Below are 18346 nucleotides of genomic sequence, written 5' to 3'. Positions count from 1 at the left end.
GACTGCAAGCTGATGTACGTAACGCAGATGTTTTTTTTAACTCCATGTGGATACATTAAAAAAAAAAAAAGAGGCTCTGCTACTGTTTGTTCCGTGTTTTTATTGTTTCCTGTCATCCAACATGAATGCTTAATCAATGCAATTGATGACTAAATCCTACGTACACAGCTGACACCAGGGTTGCAGACATGGACACTGAGATATCCGGCTACTGTACTGCAGACACAATACTTACTACAAGAAAACCAGATTACAGAGACATTGCTATAGTTTGTGGCGACTATGCAGACCGATGCTGAGAGATTACACAGGATACTATGCAAATGCGTTTAGCGCGTGTTAGCACGACAGAGTGTCGTTGGGGTTTAACGTGTTGTTGTGGTCCAACTGGGCGTCTGTCTTGTCCCGATGAAGGTTGAGGGGCTTCATTCCCGGACGTAGACCCGCGTGCACACGACGTCGTCTGCCCCGAAAGTCTGGAGGAAACGAAAGGATAATTGATAGAGAGTGGCTCTCACAGTCAGCCGGCGGAAAAAGTTAAATCAGCCACACATTTTAAAGCCGTTTGCCGTTTCAATTCAACAAACACATGTGACGGTAAGCCTCCGAGAGCTCAATGCTGCAACTGAACAACTTGTCAGATGGTTTAAGGCTGCATTTGTACCCACTGTAGCATATCGCAGCGGGGAAGTCAAAGCAGAGGGGCTTCGCCAGAATAATTAGTCAAATACATGCAAGTGCACAGACCTGTTACTCAAAACCGGACTTCCTGGATTGTTTTTCATGTCTCACCGGTACCTGAAACAACACACACCACTACCAAACGCAGCCCCTTGCTTTGTTTAAACCCAATGCAAGCTGGTCGATTTTTGGTCCGAACTTCTGCTTACAGGGTCTGAAACCGTCCCCGCTTAAGCCTGAATTGGCGGTGGGGAGGCTGTATCTGACAATTTCTAAAGGTTAACTTTCCGAAGCTAATAATCCAACAACCACGCCCACCTCACGCAGTGATTGGCCAGGTGTGTGGAGGGATGAAAAGGCAGGATTTTAACTTTTCTCTCTCAAGCTCTCTTTTTTTTTTTGTTCTGTCAATGAATGCCTTCTAGTAGAGATCCTCCGAGGGAACGCCTGTTTCCCCATTTGTACAAATTATTATGTGAAGACTACAAAGACATGCAAACACTTTTTGGAGAGCGCTTAGGGAGGCAGTGTGTGTCCATTTGCATCAGGTTTAAACACTTGTACCTTTAGACGTGGCCTGAATGACAAGTCGTAAGAACTGGTTTGTTTCCAGTAAACTGGACCTCACGGGTCTCTGCTCTTTTCTATTCCCCCTTTTTTTAAAGACGGCTCCGAATTCAATTCTAAAATGCACAAACTCAAGTTGTTTAAGGACTGTTGGGTTATGACAGTATCACCATATTGTTTGCAGTAAGAGCAATCTCATAATGTCAAGGAAATGATGTGTGTCACAACATCACAGTCAAAATGATGGCCGTTGATGTAGGTCAAACTGCAAACAATTGATGATGAAACCAAAAGAAACTGCTTGATAACGGACTCATGCGTCCCTTGAATGCACAAGCTTGAAGTGATTGAGTCCGACCCTCTGATGTGCCGTTGTTTTATTCCCGTTTTATTTCAGGCTGATGCAGCCGGAGAAAATCCACACGACTTTGGCCTTAAAAATGTTTTCAGACTAAACCAATTAAACGGATCATGCAAATCGTATGGAAATGTGCCCCACTTACAGTGTGAACTGCCACAGACGATCAGAGCACTGCTTTATGATCGCTAGTCCTCCCTTTGAGTCTCGACGCTCTATTATTGTTGTCTGGAGGCTTTTATTTTGGACACAGATAGATATGACTCAGATTCAGACTGTGTTTGTTTCGGTTTTTCAAGATGCTTGTCCCATTAAGAGAGGCTTCAAATCTTTTCAGGATTTTAATGACGCAGAATTTGCATTTGCTTAAGATTTTTCCTCTAATAGGTTCGACAGTTTATGAGCAGGTGTTTTGAGCTATGATGCCATTTCTTAACGGACGACGAGGTATTTGGTCGAATTTAACCGGAATCAATGCCCCTGAACATAATCCAGGCATTATATATTATATATGTTTGCCACCACAACCTAATTGGGAAACAATTCAGAGATATATAAATGTCATTTCAAGGAGACAGATTTGGATTTTTCACTTTCCCTTCCTCAATCGAAGTGGTCATCTTCACTTTCTTTCCGCCGTTGTTACTTATTGTCCTTCACGCTCACACGGACACTATCAAGCAGCTGTGGCACCAAAATTAGGCCAGCTGTCTCAGGTGAACGATGACTTGTTGGTGTTGCATCTACTGAGAACCTACCGCATACCATTTACCTTTATCTCGTCTGTAAACCGGACTGCGCGATGGAAGATTGTGTCTCCTTGTGGCTTTTCGCTGTGAACACTGATCAGAAAATGTCCATATTGAGACTCTACTGGCTGCACTGTAAACATGGTTCATCTGCAGGTTGTACGATGGTGTGACAGCAGGGAGGACCGAGGTGAGAAGAGCAGAGAGACTCAGATGCTGTCACAAAGTCGGGCCGGCTCAATCTCCAGTAGTGCATGAATGCTTCGGCTCCTCCAGGGCAGCCGGGCCAAAGTGTCACCAGAGTGGCAGGGCGCTGTAACACATTCTGCTTTTATAACAACCCCAACGATAGAAAAGATTGAATATGTTCTGGCTTCCTCTGAGTAATGAGGAGCTTCTGTTTGAATATTGAGATGCTATTTAACGTCAAGATGATTAAGAAAAAATGCATTTTTAAACCCTTTTAGATCACATCCACGGCGATATTCTGCAATATATTTATTAAAATTCAATCATCTTTTCTTCCTGTAAAGCTAAATATAACGCGTGCTTACATAAGCTAGTACCAACCAATTTCAACTGATAATATCATGACATGCATCAACCAATCAGTCCGGAACTTTTGGCGACATGGAAGGTCCTCTGTGGCTCCCTATCATGCTAAACTCTAAGCCCGCCCACTTTTTTAGCAGTCCAATCAAATGCAAAGGGTTTGATTTAAATCCCTCTTGTAAATGCACACCGCTCAAATATCCCGTCTGCTTCTACAGAATACTCGCTTCTAACATAAAGCTAATCAAACATCCTGTGATTACTTTTTCAGCATCTAAACCTTCTATGTTATCGCTTTGAGCTTTTTGCCTTTTGGACGTTCATCTTAGGAATACTCTAGGAACAACAAAGCAGAGCGTGGGAGCGTTGAGCGCTCAGAGAGGAAAGCTGTTGAGTCCCTGAGAACCGTTCGTCCGGTCCATTGGTCTTGGACGGCTCCCCTGCACATCGTTCGAGGGGCTTTACACCCATTGACTTCTGCCCATATTAATCTAGCTAAATACAGAGGGTATTACTGCAATGTCAGCGTAGCAGCTCCTCTTGTTCTCCTTTCAACATCTCTCCGCGGGGTGGATGAAAGCTCGGCTCCTAGGGAAACGGCCTCTCTCGTTTCCTTTACGGATGAATCTCCAGGGCGACTTCATGCACTCCCTGCCTGGTTTCATTAACTATTTCTCAAACAGAGTACATTAGCTGCTCGAAAATCCCATCTTCATGCATGCACCTGATGTCTTTCGAGTCTCCATGAGAACAAGCCACGTAACAGACAACCCATACAGATTAGCTACCCATCAGATCGCACTCTCTCTGTACTGGGAATAACTTTTTCTCTTCGTTCTGTTGGTCCAGCCTGAAATGAGAGTTCATCAATCGCCTGAACTCTGCACTGCAAAGAATGACTTTCTTTTTTTCGTTCCTCAGCAGTAATCTATTGAGAAGCTTTCAGCGAGATGATGAGTCATTGCCGTGCGCTCACCAGTATGAGCTCATCGCCGGTGAGCTCTCGGGTCCAGTAGGTTTTGGGGCCGTCACCATCCACCAGAGTCTGCTTACAGTACATCTTGTTCTCCGACACCCAGGTGGCGAGGCTCTGCGGGGGGGGGGGGGGGGGGGGGGGGGACAACAAGGTGGAGAGGTTAGTGTGATGGTGTCAGTGAAGGTAGAAACACATTAGCAAAGGCGCACCCTGAAAGGGTCACTTAATGCCAGGCTTTATGCCAGCATCACTGATTGGTGTGGTTTTGAAATGAGCTCTGTTGAACCCATCAGTGATGTCACAATGCACGGATCACCCTGGAGAACATTTCTACACCACTGCATCGAGGTGAGACGTTAAAGCAGCTATAGTCAACATTTTTAATATGATGTATCAGATGACAATGAGTGAATGTAGTGATGGACATACTGAGAATTATCACCTAAAACTGCAGCTCCCCTCAGCTTTATGTGGTACGTTTTTGTTTTTTGTTTGATTTTTAAACAGCAGGCAGCTGTTTTCAGAGAAAAAGCCCTTAATAAAACTTCCTGGTCAGCACTAAAGAACATACGGACACAGTTAGAGACTAGACGGTAAAAACAGTGCAGCATTTAGAAGCTCAATGGACAGATGTTTTCTTTAGGAGTTGGTGGAGACCAAAAGCTGAGCTAAAAGAGAGAGACAATTGGATTTACGTTCATCAGGTGGAGAAAAAACGCCACACCATTTAACTTCATTGTTGCTCCGGAACAGCAAAATAATCTGTGGGTTTGTCACTGCGAGCAACACCTTTTACATACAAGAAATATTGTGATCCACTGTTGATATACAAATATTTATTATAGCAGATTTAACTACATTATAAAGTACTTTCTGGTTCTGCTACAGACCAGGTCCTCTGAAAAGTATTTAAGGACCTCTGAACATCTGCCACATGCTAAATATCCTTTATGATATAAATGATTTATAATATTTATATATATTATGTTTTAGTAGTTTCCACAACTGACACAAATGGCCGTTATACATCACAACAAAGGTAATTCAAACCGGCGTTGTGGTGTATTCATCCAATCGGATGCATGTTTATATCTGTCCACATATTGAGCTTGGCTCCTTAGGTCCGATCTTAAGGGTCCAATGAAGGGAAATGTTAATGCCAGACAGTACAATGATATTTAAGATGAAGCCAGGTCCTTAAAGAAAACCCTCCCGGCCAAGTGGAGGCTGTTACAGCATCTAATTCATCCTCACGGTTCATGAGTGATGTGTTCAATAATCATGTATAATGTCCATACATTTTTGGCCATATATTTCCCAGCCTACTTTAAAATGACATGTGTCCCGTGCTGATTCATCCATGGCCAGCCCTCAATGAACAAAGCTATATAACACTATGAAATCCTCTTAGCTCTTTGGTCGATCAGGGTCTCCATCTGCTAATTCTCTTCAATAATATTTCAAATGACTTCAACAGGATTAGTCAGACTTTGACTTCAGGGCTAATTTCTCCTGAAGTAACTGACTCGGATTGCTTATCAGAGAGCCAAGAATCCATACAGAAGCTGGACCGAGGTGACCCTGTGGCGCTAATTTGTATTAATGGAGAGGATTTATCATTTTGTTCAGCTTAGGGTCCATTAGCTGAGCTCTTATTTCATTACCTCAACTGTCTACTGACACAAAAGCTGTTCTGTTCGAGGAACAGTTGGAGATTTTGGGAAATTAGTTTATTCACTACAGAGGGTAAAGTGAAGCGACTGATACCATGATTATATGTTTCTGTTAAAGACAGGAGACAGGTGGTTTAGCCTGGCACAAAGACCAGGAACGTAATATCTCGTTAATTTTTTCAATACAAAAACCAAAGTGCTAAAATAACTTAATTAGTGAGCTTTAGAGGTGCTGGTGGGTTAGGTACTGTTGGACGGTCATGCTAGCTGTTTCCATTTAGTTAGTATTTAACAGACAGATATGAGAGTTTTATCAGTCTTCACCAATCATCAAGATGAATATGCAGAATTCCATTACTTCTTTTTCAGAGTTAAATGTCTCAATCAAGTCTGTAATCCAAAGATTAGTTTACTTTTCACAAGCGTTGGCTTCGCGTCGCTATCTGACTCTGATCATATCTTCCCACACTGCTGATATTTGGTTTTCCTCTCAACAAAGCCAGCTGCAGGTCCCTTTTCAACATAGCATCTCAAGCTAGCGATCCCGCTCCAGAACCCTGGAACTGATCAAAGCTGCGGTTGCTCGAATCCAACTCAACTAAAGTCAAATCTAGACGGGCCGATAACGAGGCTCCATCGTGTTTCTTCGAGGATGTTCTTGCATATTTGTAGTGTTGCTCATAAACAATTTGTTTGACAATTTGTACAATCTTTGTATTTTATTAACACCCCTGCTCAATGTTGGACGGATCAGGAGCCTTTGTTTCTCAGAGGCAAATGTTAATCACCATATCAAAGGTAAGGAAAGCCATGGTGGATCCCCGCGGGCGTCCGTCCACAGGGTTTGCCAAGCTGAACCACAGCAGGGCTTTTCTACAGCTCTCTCTCTGATTTTCTTTTTCCCCTAATAAAGCCAGATCCCAGAGAGTCGATTAGCCACGGCTCCATTTTAAAGTTAGCATCCGTCTCGGCCTCTGACTCGGATGGATTTTCTCTCATTCTCCCTGTTGCACATTAAGTCACAGACAAATTCTCACACGTCGTCTTTCTCTTCCTAATAACACACCAGAGCTTGTGCACACACATTTGAGACCAAGACAAATTCATCCTGGATTTGCTTCTTTTTTTTTTTTTTACCATGTCCTGTTTTTTTTTTTCTTTAGCTTTTTAGGCTACTTATCAGAACATCTGCTGCTTTTGGCTTTGGTTCAGTCTCTCACTGACTTTCCATTGCTTATCAGACACAAACAGTGTGTCTAAAAGGAGGAGAACATCTCATTTCCTGATGGGTTTAAAGTTTTTATGTTGGATTTTACAACTTTTCTTTCAGAGCTCAAAATAACACGCTCACTCCGTCTTGGACTCATATCTGTTTGATCACGTTATCTCTTTCACGTCATCACTTTTCCCACTCTGAGTAGCTTATGCCTTATGCTGAGGACAAAAATATGAGTCACAGTTGCTCTTTATCAAATCAACTCATATTTTACCAAGTGACAAATATCACATCTGACTGGTGAAGACCGGCAGAAGTGCCTTAAGCTGCACTTTCCCTGATAACCACTTAACACTAAGTGCAACAAAACTATCTGACGGTGAAGAACTCTATTCAAAAAGTCCCAACTTCTGGAATGATGGGTTTCCATAAGAAGCTGTGGTCCTATTTAGTCGTTCCACTTCTTGTAAAATGTCTTATTATTTATTTTTCCCCTTAAAGAGAAGGCTTAATGGGCTTAATGGGACTTTCTGGGGCATGCTTGCTAGACTGATGGATGTCTCAGCTTATTGCACTTGGTGATAGTTGCAGGGGTTTTTTCCCCACAGTAGCTCTAACCAGACTTCTTTCCTTTCTTTTCCCATATTGTGTTTGTATTTTATGAACTCATAGATGATGCCCAAGTTTTGTAGCTTCCTGGATCTGGGGCTCACTGCACATGTTCAGTGTTGTTTCTCCTGCCTGCCTCATAGACTTAACATTGGAATTCATAATTCTAAGAGTAATAATTGTTTGCAGTTTGAAGTGTCCTGCCAACAGTTTTTTTTTTTTTTTACAATCTGGTTTATGGGAAAAAAAATGCTTTTTGGGCTTTTGGGAAAATAATGTGGCTTGGGTTTAAAAAACTGTTACTAATTACGTAACTTCTATGTTGCGTAAGTTAGGAACGGAAGTTAAATTACAAAAGGAAAAGGACTTTTGGTTTCCTTCTCCCACGTGAAAGTCCTGTGTTTGTTGGACCCATCCATCCACCCCAAACTCCTCACTATGCAGACTTTGTCGCTACGTCAAGTGACTTCCATAGAAGCAGCCCTGTACGTCCTGGTCCACGATTAGATGGGTTAAATAGGAATTATAGTGCATTACCTTTCGTAGGTATAAGTACAAACAGTGAATGAGAAAAGCATTTTTAATACATCCATGATCACTTCAAGCACAACCATAAGCATTCACCAAATCAACCCAGATTATAACTTTGAATATGTTGATGTCACAGACTTGTGCCTGAGGAGCAGACTGAATGACAAAGAATGTTTCAGCCTTGAGAGTAGATTCTACAAAAGGGGCCCGCAAATCCAAAAACCCAATATTTAGTGTTTATCAGAATCATTCCAAAGTAATCACTCTTTCCACTCTCTTCTCTTCCAACAGATTTTTTTATTTTCCTGTCATTCGCCGCAGGCCTTTTCCTGCCGCTCCTCGCTAAAATGACACTCTGTCAGAAGCAGAGAAATCACGCTCGAGTCTCAGCCACCCCGTCCTGGAAATACATACTCATTTTAATCCATTTACTCCAAACCTCTCCAAGGCTGCAGCTCACATATTGCCTTCACCATTAAATTATAGGATCCCCTGTCGGGGGTAAAACGTCCATTATTTGGAAATAAATATGGCATCTTGTCATTGCCCTTTGTGTCAGTACGTGATGAAACTCTTTCGTGGACGCTACATCTGTTTCTTGAGTCAAATATTTTTATCGACGGGCTTTATTTTCTGATCCTTAACATCTAAGCTCTCCATTTCAGACCCATGGCAGGTGACTTTCTCTACAGCAACCAGCTGGGTTAAAAGACTCCCTTTGTCTTTCTGCCCAGAAGCGACTTGGTTTGTCCTGCTCTGGGAAATTAAGCTTATGAGTTCAGATGAAAATGTTTTATTTCGCAAAACTCAACCTCAGCTGCACAAAGCAGCAAAACCTCAAGTTTGTCTTCCACCTAAACACCTCCATCCATCAGAGCAGGAACGTAATCGTCTCATTCTGACCCCCACTCTGCACCGACTGGTGTCTGTTTCTCTGTTGTCTCCGAGACTGACAGGAAGTCTCTTATCACCGTCTCCTCCTGTAAGTGAGAGGAGGCCGTCTGATCCCACCGCACTCGCGCAGATTAGCTGGAGCTTTTTAACCTTGTGGGGGTGTTAATCAGCCCTGTGCTCTTCGCCAGCCACAGATCAGCGTGTAATCCCTTTAACCGCAGGGGCAGCCGGGCCACAGCCAAAACCCACTCTGGGTTCTCCTGCCGACTCGCTCCACCTGAGAGTCCGCCAACACCCCACACTGCCCCCCCCCCCCCCTCGCCCCTCCGGGTACATGTGCCAGTGTCAGTGGGCGCCGCCTCCTGCGGGTTTAGCTCCACTCGTGCAAATGATCCGCCACACTAAAACACAATGTGCTTGTTGCTGAGAGACACCTCCTTGATTTCCGCTTAATACAACAAAAAAAAAAAGACAAATATTGAGTACAGCTAAAAAAAAATGTTTTGTATTGGCTCTGTAATCCAGCTCGGGGTGTTCGCCAAACTATTCGGCTTCCATTGAGAATAGCTTGTAGCCTGCTGTGTCGCTCGTAGTGTGAAAACAGCATAAAACTCAACTCAAGAGCTACTGGCTGGAAGAGTCTTTCATTTATTTAAGCAACTTTGTAAGTACTGGAAGGACAAACTTGTTTGTTATTCGGAGATAGGTTACAGGTGTGATACAGATAATATAATCAAAAACTACATACTTTTCTCAAATTTTAGGTAAATACAAATATTTCAAATATGGGTCAATTTCAAGCTTGGACAATAGCCTAAAGTGGCTTTAAAGGTGATAAACGTAAAACTGAGAGCAAATGTATTGGCTCTCAACGGCTCTCAACATGGCGACGCCTGAGGCGACGGCTTGCAGCTAACAGAGCTAACATCGCTAACAGCGCTAACATCTGTAACAGGGAACTGCCCATTGTTCCAATGGCCCATTAATTCTGAAACCAGCTCGTTCTACTGAAGACTCTCCATGCAACAAACAGAAGCACACGGCTAATAATTATCACTGAATGATGTCAAATATCGAACAGAGAACTGTTAACTCCAGTGTGCTGCAGTACAGAAACATGTCACCGTCTCAACACCTTCTGTGATGCTGGTGCTCAGACCCGAACAAGTGGATGTGTGATGACAACTCGACTTGAGGCGTCATGTAGCGAAAAGCCACGCTGAGCGCCGTCTAGCCCTGCCCAGTACCCAGCATGCCTCGGGGCACAGACAGAAGAAGCCACAGAAATAGGTCATGTCCGCTCTCCTTCACTGCAACACGTTGTTACTACAGTATAAGATGAAAGGTGAAGACAACGGTGTATTTTTCAGACTTTCGCTGTTGATTGCTGTTTGACAAACATCATGCTATGCAACGTTGCATCTTAATGTAATGGCTGCAGGACATACATGCAGCCTTAATGACTTCTGCATCGCTCAAACCCAGACAGGCAGTGTGGTTACCAGAGAATACCTTCCTCACATTTCTCAGGCTTTTGGCAGAATTCTGTTGAATTAATGTAGCGCATGCACGCGATTACACATTTTTCCCCTTTCCATGTGCAATATCTCCTCTCCACAAGCATGAATATCACTGCTTTTTGTTGCCAGTGAATTCTTCAGGATGGTGGATTTTCTGTTTTACATTTCAGGATAGAACCAGAAACTGTTCAGCCCTCTTTGGAAGAGAAACTTTGGAAAAGTTTGTGTGGTCAGAGCAGCAGCCGAGAGATGCAGTGCCGAGCTCAAGGACAATTTTTTGTTTTTGACACCAACCTACCTCACATATCTGTAACGGTCAGAATTACACAAAATTGTGTTTGTTTTGTTTTTTTACCTTTACTACATGATCTCATTTACAGTGTTTTGGGGATGAAAAGAATTGAGGCGTTTCTAAAAATGCATCAGTCGTCCAGATTTAAAGGGTTAGTTTTGTTCTATGAGTAAAGCATTTACTACAAAATGAAATATCCATCACAGGAAATTTGCGAATCCCCTTATGATAATATGTTAATATCTATGTTAATTTGGAGAAAAAAAATACACAATTTTTCCTTTTTTATAAGAGTTTTTAAGTTTTAAGAAATGCTGATGTGAATAATTAAAGCTAAGGATTTATTTCTGCCTTGTCTTTTCAAACATATGACTAATCTCATCCATAAAATCCCAAATTCCTCCAGTGTTTACAGAAACTTGACGAGTTCTACAGTGACTGTCAACAACTCCCCATCCTCTGCTAAACTGCAGCCTGTTGATCAGTTCATAAACTGCTACTTTCATATGCCTCCTGTCGTGTTTGGTCCAATGCGTGTGAGACGACAACACTGGATTACATGCACATGTTGTTTGCCCACTGTGTGTCCTCACTGATTCCAAACAGGACTCTCTTTCTCTCCAGCTCAGACTCCGGTTACTAAGCAGCAGGGCGATAAACAGATGTCAGCCTCTGGACCGTTAATACAAAATATCTCATTACCTAAAGTGACTCAGCGGCGTCTCGTCTCTTGAATTCTTCAACTTTGGAGCACTGAAGCACTACGTTGTGTGGGTGCAATTAGATTGTTGTGTAAATTGTAAATTTTGATATCGAGATGAAACATGAAAAAGCTCAGTATAACGTATGATTGATTTGTGTTATTTCTTCCCTCAAGACTCATAATGTGTTACAATATACAGCATGTAATATCACGAGGTGGCCAACACATAAAGAAATACATTTTATGAAGTAAGATAGAAAATCATAAGAGAGAAGACTTTTATGCTTTGGGAATGTGATCGTACATTATCAGGCTCAACAATCGAGCGACCTCATCCACTTTACCTTGTTATACAACCTACATATTTATTACACGGATGACGCAGAAGCCTCGGTGTTGGGATCATATCAGATGTCTCTAAAGAAACCAGTTTGCTCATATTACATAGAACAGAGAACAGCGTTAATGTCAGTGCTTGACTGTTTTTTTATTTTATATATATATATATTTATTTTAGCAATTTTTGTCATGAGTTCCAAGGATTTAGAAAACCTTGACGTTCCTGAAAAAAAAAAAAAAAATTAAAGAATGAATGCCTCTGCCTACTATCCAAACCTGTAGGAGCTCTGACTGTCTACCAGGATGTGAGAATTCCCCCTCAGGGCCTGAAGAGGTTCAGAGAGAAACTCATCCACCCCAACTCAAGCTGCCCTTAATAATTCAGCTGCACAGACGTGAGGACGATACCAATGGATGAAACTGCGAGGAGGTATTAATTTTTCATTCGACCGTCTTCAACGGTAGCACGCAAGGCAGCTTTGAAGACCTTCAGTACACGCGTACAAACACACGGAGAATTCCAAAATGATGTGAAAGTTTAAGGGGACATATTCAATTAGATATCTGTAGATGATTGTTAAAGTGATGTTTGTTAACACAGAAACAGATTCAATCACTGTAACATCATCCAAATGTGGAGGTAAAAAGAATACGTGGCTCTTGGAAAAACAGTTATTCAATGTATTTCAAAGATTATAAGATATCATTGTGTTTATACTTCATGATGAATACTAGTGGTGCAGGGAATTTTGACTGATTCAAAGCTTCTTTGTAACTGCTTACACACACACACACACACACACACACACACACACACACACACACTGGCTTGTTTTTGCCATTGTGAAGACATTGTATTGACCTACATCAATGTCTTGGAAGCCTTTCCTAACTTTAATCCTAACGACTACATCCTTTACCTTATCTTCATCTTCATAAAGTCTTAAGTCTTAGAAATTAACGGTTTTATCTCTCCAGATGGGAGTTGAGTGTGTGAACAGATTTGTGTCTCTGAAACATGTTTAATACAACACACAAAATACACAAACTACACACGCACACACACACGTGCTTTGTCTCGCTGAGTTGGACATTGCATTGACTTGTATTCTTTCCATGGGAACTTGCCTGATACCAGAATTCATAGCTAATTAAATATGAGTGCACCTTATTTTCTCAATACTACCTTGCACTTTCGTCCATCCACGGTCTCCTCGTCATATTCTTCCCCGATGTGGAAGTTGATCTCGGTGGTGCGCACAGTGGTTGATGTCTTGATGTAGAACTTGTCACCGTCCTGACGGATCTCCACGTGGGGGTTGGAGGCCGCTGCCACAGCCACCTTCCTCAGCATGGTGTTCACTCCTGACCAGGGAGAAGACACGGGTCAGAGTCAACATTTTAACAGGATTCATAAAGTTGTTAAAGGGGAAATTAGTGGCATCTTTCACTTCCGCAGGGGGATTGTTTTTAGGGTAGTTGATTACTATGACTTAATAAATTACAACATGCTGACTTTTGTGTCACTTTGCAAATTCTTTAGCCCTGGTTTGACATATTTGTTATTATATTTCAATACAGTAATATGCATCATGTTATTCTCACACTTTCAAAAATGCAGTTTCAAGATTGTTTCTTCCAATGATACAGTAAACATATGGTTTTGTGTCCAGTAGAGGCTACCATTAAAGGAGCGTCTACTGACCACAGACGGAGGTCACCAGGAGTAACAGATTACTTAATACCCCATTACATCATCTTTAATAATGAGAGACAGACGTAGAAGAAAGGCAGGAAATAGGTTGATGTCTGTTAGATGCTGAAAAGTTGAGACATGCAAGAAGAAAATGTTCAAAAGTGGCTCCATCTCAGCTGTAGGAATATATTATTTTTAAAAAATGAGAGAAAAAATCAGCACAAAAAGAAGAAATAGAGAGAAGACGCTTCTTTTTGTTCTGCTGGAGCTAACATTTTTCACAGAACCCTCTTCCAGTGTGTTCTGTTGTCTTTCTATTCGGCCCCCTCGACCCCCCAAACAGATTTAGACCTCTCCAGGCCCTCATGCCAGCTTCTATCAGACTCCAGACCTTAAATATAGGAGCACATGCTGGCTGCATGTCTCCTTGTATTTCTGTGTATGGTGAACAGGAACATCTCTAAGCCTAAATTTTAACCAAGAATGACAAGAAATATAGATGTTTCGCTGTAAAAAAACCCCAAAAACAACACACAATAAATGATCTTGGCTCTGAGAGAAACCTCAACTATTTCTCAAAATTGAGAGGAATCTGTGGAATTTGGGCACTGATGTCTGCGTGAGAGATAATTCATTCATGCCCAGAAGAAGTGAACTCTTGAGGATGTCAGGTCAGGTCAGCGCTGACTCGCCTTTTTGTCTGGTAGCTGTGAGAGTGGTGATCCTGCTTGTGGCGCTGCCCGGGCTTATGGCAACACTTTGGCGTGCCCAAGGGTTTCACTCTGCAAGGCCATCTGGCTTTGTGTCCTGCCAACGTCCTGTATGTTTCGTGTCCTCTCCTACCACCAGAAATATCGGAATATATAGAAAGCTATATCTTTGCAAACAAGATCGCAGCAAATATTTGTCTCTCTGCAAAGTTTGAATGGTCTAATTAGTTATGTGAGATCCTCCTCGCCGACACAACCTCTGTGGTGTTGCTTGGTCAACTCCCGAGCATAAAAACATATTCATTTGACAGCTTACACTCGACCCCGCCCACGATCTGAGGGATCACGCCATGTGGTTTTATAGCATTAAATATGTATGAGCATCAGTGAGCCAAGCAGTCTAGCCTTGTTTCTGAACAATTGACATGTTCTCAAAATGACATTCGCCTATTTTTTGGACAATAGAAGTTTTTATGCTTCATGTATGAACAAAGAATCGGCTTCAGTTTTTCTACAGAAACCTAGGAAGCAAAGATAATTTCCTCAGACACTCCAGCAGTTTGTATTTAATTTGTCAGGGAAATCTTTAAAAGAAAATCCACATTTTGCTCAGTAGTAAAATTGTACATGAAGTGTGCACTATTTTTACACTCTTTGATCAAATGGAGACACACATGCCTGCTCTCAATTAGCAAACTGTGAGTCTGATCAACTCGTACAGCTCTGTTCACTCAGCGTGTTCACTCTGCTATCTGCACCCTGGTTATAGCGATCCCCTCCTACCGGAGGGAAACCTCAGAGTCAACAGATAATTATGAGGATGCTGATGGAAAGTGGCGGCCCTGCAGCACTGGAATCCACTGTAGTTGCCCATCGCAGCTCCCCATTGACCGAGACCTTACGTAAGACGGAAGGAGTGATCTGCTCCAGCAGATGTGGTTTAACGTGTTCATGAATGGATGAGGTGCCGGGGACACTTTCCTTATGGACCTTGTTTTAAAACATAGGAGGTGCTGCTGAGGGGATTTCTTTTTCTCTTTTGTGAATCAAAAATAATCAATACTAAACCATTTTACAGTTGATTTAAGTGAATGTGTTTAAAGGTAGTTTTTGAGGGCTTATTCAATGATTGTAGGGTCTTAAAGAGAACTTTGGATTGAAGGATAAGGCGGACATTAATCTATGTTTTTCATATTGTCAACAAATCCCATGAAAAGCCCAAAATCAACATTGCTTTAGTCTGTCTCTCAATACTTTCTGACTTCCCTACCCAGTCTGTAATACTCCAAAAGCCCCAAGCCCATCTATCCTACTGAAGGTGTGAATCTGTAATAACAAATTACAAATACACACTTTCAATAAGTTCAGTAATTTCCTAAAACAGCTGGGCACTGTAGTGTTTAGACAGTGTAACTCGAACAGGAGTAATTAGTGCTTTTTTTCAGCTGTGGATTAATACACATTTGGTATTTAGGGCGGCGGAACAGTGTATTTGGGTATGATTCAAAATAAACTACAGTGCCCAGGTTCATCATGAAGTGGAAACACATCACCGAGTGCAACAGCGCGGCTCATTTATGTGTTTTTGATCGTTTTTGTGAAAATAGTAAGATCTGTGACAAAAGAATCTAAGCTGCAGTACGCCAGGCTTTGACTACGAAGGCGTTGCTTTTTAGTAAATAAACATTGTATTTGTTGTCAATAAGAAATATGTAGAACATCACCAGCCTTATACTTTAAACTATTAAAAGAGCACAGTGTACTATAGCAGGTAGGGCTGTTTAAAGAGAGCTAAATATTCACTCAGATAATCTTCCATGTGTGCAGAAACAACAAGACTGTTTATTGTTTCAGCTTTACAAAATACAAAAAACTGTTCACTTTTCAACCTAACTTTTTCCAGTTTGTGCTAAAACAGGAAACCGTTCATGTCTAACAAAGTTCTTGGAGAGTTGTCGAAGCAGCTCCTTGTGCTCACAGTGGGACTCCCTGAAGATTTCTACATTATTCTAAAGACACAGCCTTTTGATGTGTCCCGTCTGTTTCAGCGGTGTCGGCGTGACGAAGCACCGCAACACAATTGAATGACCCAGTTAAACTGGTTCCAAATCTAAACCATCACAATCATCGGTTTAGACTAAGACGGGTGAAAAAAGAATGAATAAAGATAGGACACAAGAGAAAAGCACTGGGCTCCAGAGACCTCCCCTGGCATTGCTAATGCATGCCCTACTTAAATGCTTAACATGAATAATGTTGTGCCCCCCCCCCCCCCCCCCCCCCCTCTCTTCATGTAACAATACCACGTCTGTTGAGGCTGGATTTCTGCATCCAGTGTTTCATATCTCCTGTAAAAAAGCCGAGGGATTTCCCTTCAGCAGCGTCTCCCCGTAGATCTCTGCCTTCTGTTTCCAGGGAGCTTCTTCGGAAACAATACGAGGTTGTTGGAAGTCAGGCGTGCCATTCTCCAAGAACAAGAAAAGCCCTTTTCTATATGGACATGATGGATAGTCAACCTCATGCAGGGATGTAGCGGCTGGCTATGGACCGGGGGGGGGGGGGGGGGGGGGGGGGGGGGGAAGACACTGGAGAGGGCTTACCCAAGGCTTTGAGAAGTTCATCAAAATTCTCACTCTTCTTCATCTTCCAGGTGCCGGCAAAGTTAGGCATGTCTGCTTGAGGCTGAGTCCGAAGCGCTTCCGAAAGAACCTGTGATGCTTCTCTCTGTCCTCGTCCCTGTGTCTCTCTTTGACTCTTTCTCAGCCTCCTCCTCCTTCCCTGTGCTCCTGTCTCCTCTGCTCTGGTCTCTGCCTCTCGAACGCCCAAGTGTTTCTCTTCTTTATTTAGTTTTCTTCACACACTCTGGCTTCGCCTGTGTGCCCCAGTGTGCTGGCTGCAATCTTGTCTTTAGCTCCTTTATAGCTACTGTCTTTAGTGGGAGTCAGCGGAGGTCCCTCCCACTGAAATCTCTGTCCCATTAAGACAGTAGAGCAAGGCTGACGTGTCTGCGTCCTCCGGGGATCAAAGCGACTCAATCCGTTCTTTGAGACAGTATTCATAGTGCTTTGCTTTGTCAACAACTTGATTGTGAATCATTCTTTTTCTAATTGGCTTTCAAAAATGCTGACATCTTTCAGCAAGATAATTCAGAAATCTTTTCTTGGAGAAGAAGAAGGAGCTCAATTTTCTAAATCAAACCATTATGTTCAAAATATGTAGTTGAGGGAATAAAGTTTATGAAACTGATAACTTTAATCCAAATAAAGCATATATAAGTGTCCTTAAAGTTATTTAAACTACCTGATTTAGATATGAATCGTCAAACTATTATACGTGTTAAGTGCTTCATTAAATTTGCCCAAAATAAATCCTGAACCCCCAAAAATAGATCAAAAAGTTGCTTTTTTGCACCAAAAATGAATAATCTAGATGTTTCCTTATTGATCCCTCTCAGATGTTAACAGGGAAATGTTCATCTATGTTATCAGCTACAGCTGAGGTGCCGTTGAGCAAGTGTTTCACCCGACAACAGACGTCCTTCAATCAGAGGATCGGAGGTTCAATCCCCGTCTCCTCTAGCGGGACACTTAACCCCAAATACTGAATCAAAATAATAAATAGAGTTGTGACATTAATATGTTTCATTATCAGTGGTAATACTATGTTGAAAACACTAGTTTTGTCCCTCTTTTTGAATCCACCTTCACTGTCCTCAACTCATCTCTGTGTCCACAGAGAATACGGCAAGAAAGGGAATATTATCGAAATGATTTTAGAGAAAGTCGACAATTACTACACTGCTTAAACCAGGAACATGGCATGCATGTATGCTGAGTATCAACACAACACAACTAGAGATTTTATAATCCACTCCACTAAATTCAAACATTTCCCAAATGTTATATTTAATTGGATCAGAAATAGTTTCCACAGGACGGATTGAAATGACTCAAAACCTCTTAGAAACAGACACCTCAGCTTAAAAGTTTCACTTTTTTTATTATCTCCAAAGTTTCCATTGACACAGTGCACCAAGACCAAAAGCCCATAATCAGGCTGGACTGATAATTTAAAAGCCAAAAGTGGTAAAATGATGATTACATCAGGAGCGAGCACCTTTAAAGACCTCTTGCAGTTATATTTAAGTATTGCGTCAAGCTGTGCTTAAAGAACAGAGCAGAGACAAAGAGGCACTTTTATACATCTAAAGAATATTAGAAATATGTGACGTCTCCAAAAGATTGTGCGGGACAGAAAGCTTTGATTCTGAATTTCTACCA

General features: G+C 42.0%; 1 protein-coding gene across 1 annotated transcript; it reads right to left on the bottom strand.

Moving 5' to 3' along the window:
* Positions 1-80: 80 nt before the first annotated feature.
* Positions 81-16918, bottom strand: crabp1a (cellular retinoic acid binding protein 1a). The gene is made up of 4 exons (XM_068723075.1): positions 16667-16918; positions 12847-13025; positions 3884-3997; positions 81-476 (listed from the first exon to the last, which is right to left on the bottom strand). Exons 1-4 carry the CDS (start codon positions 16734-16736, stop codon positions 426-428), a joined length of 414 nt encoding a protein of 137 aa, XP_068579176.1. The 5' UTR covers positions 16737-16918; the 3' UTR covers positions 81-425.
* Positions 16919-18346: the final 1428 nt, after the last annotated feature.

The sequence above is a fragment of the Cebidichthys violaceus genome, unplaced genomic scaffold (assembly GCF_023349555.1).
Source record: "Cebidichthys violaceus isolate CVI_PGR_0920_01 unplaced genomic scaffold, fCebVio1.0.p SCAF_3, whole genome shotgun sequence".
Classification (NCBI taxonomy): domain Eukaryota; kingdom Metazoa; phylum Chordata; class Actinopteri; order Perciformes; family Stichaeidae; genus Cebidichthys; species Cebidichthys violaceus.
This window is presented reverse-complemented; position numbering and strand designations above follow the sequence as displayed.

Coding starts and splice junctions, on each gene's coding strand:
- crabp1a (XM_068723075.1), bottom strand. CDS start 16,736: ATGCCTAACTTTGCCGGCACCTGGAAGATGAAGAAGAGTGAGAATTTT. Junction 13,026..16,666: donor TGAACTTCTCAAAGCCTTGG/GTAAGCCCTCTC, acceptor CTCCCTGGTCAG/GAGTGAACACCATGCTGAGG. Junction 477..3,883: donor CCGGCGATGAGCTCATACTG/GTGAGCGCACGG, acceptor CGTTTCCTCCAG/ACTTTCGGGGCAGACGACGT.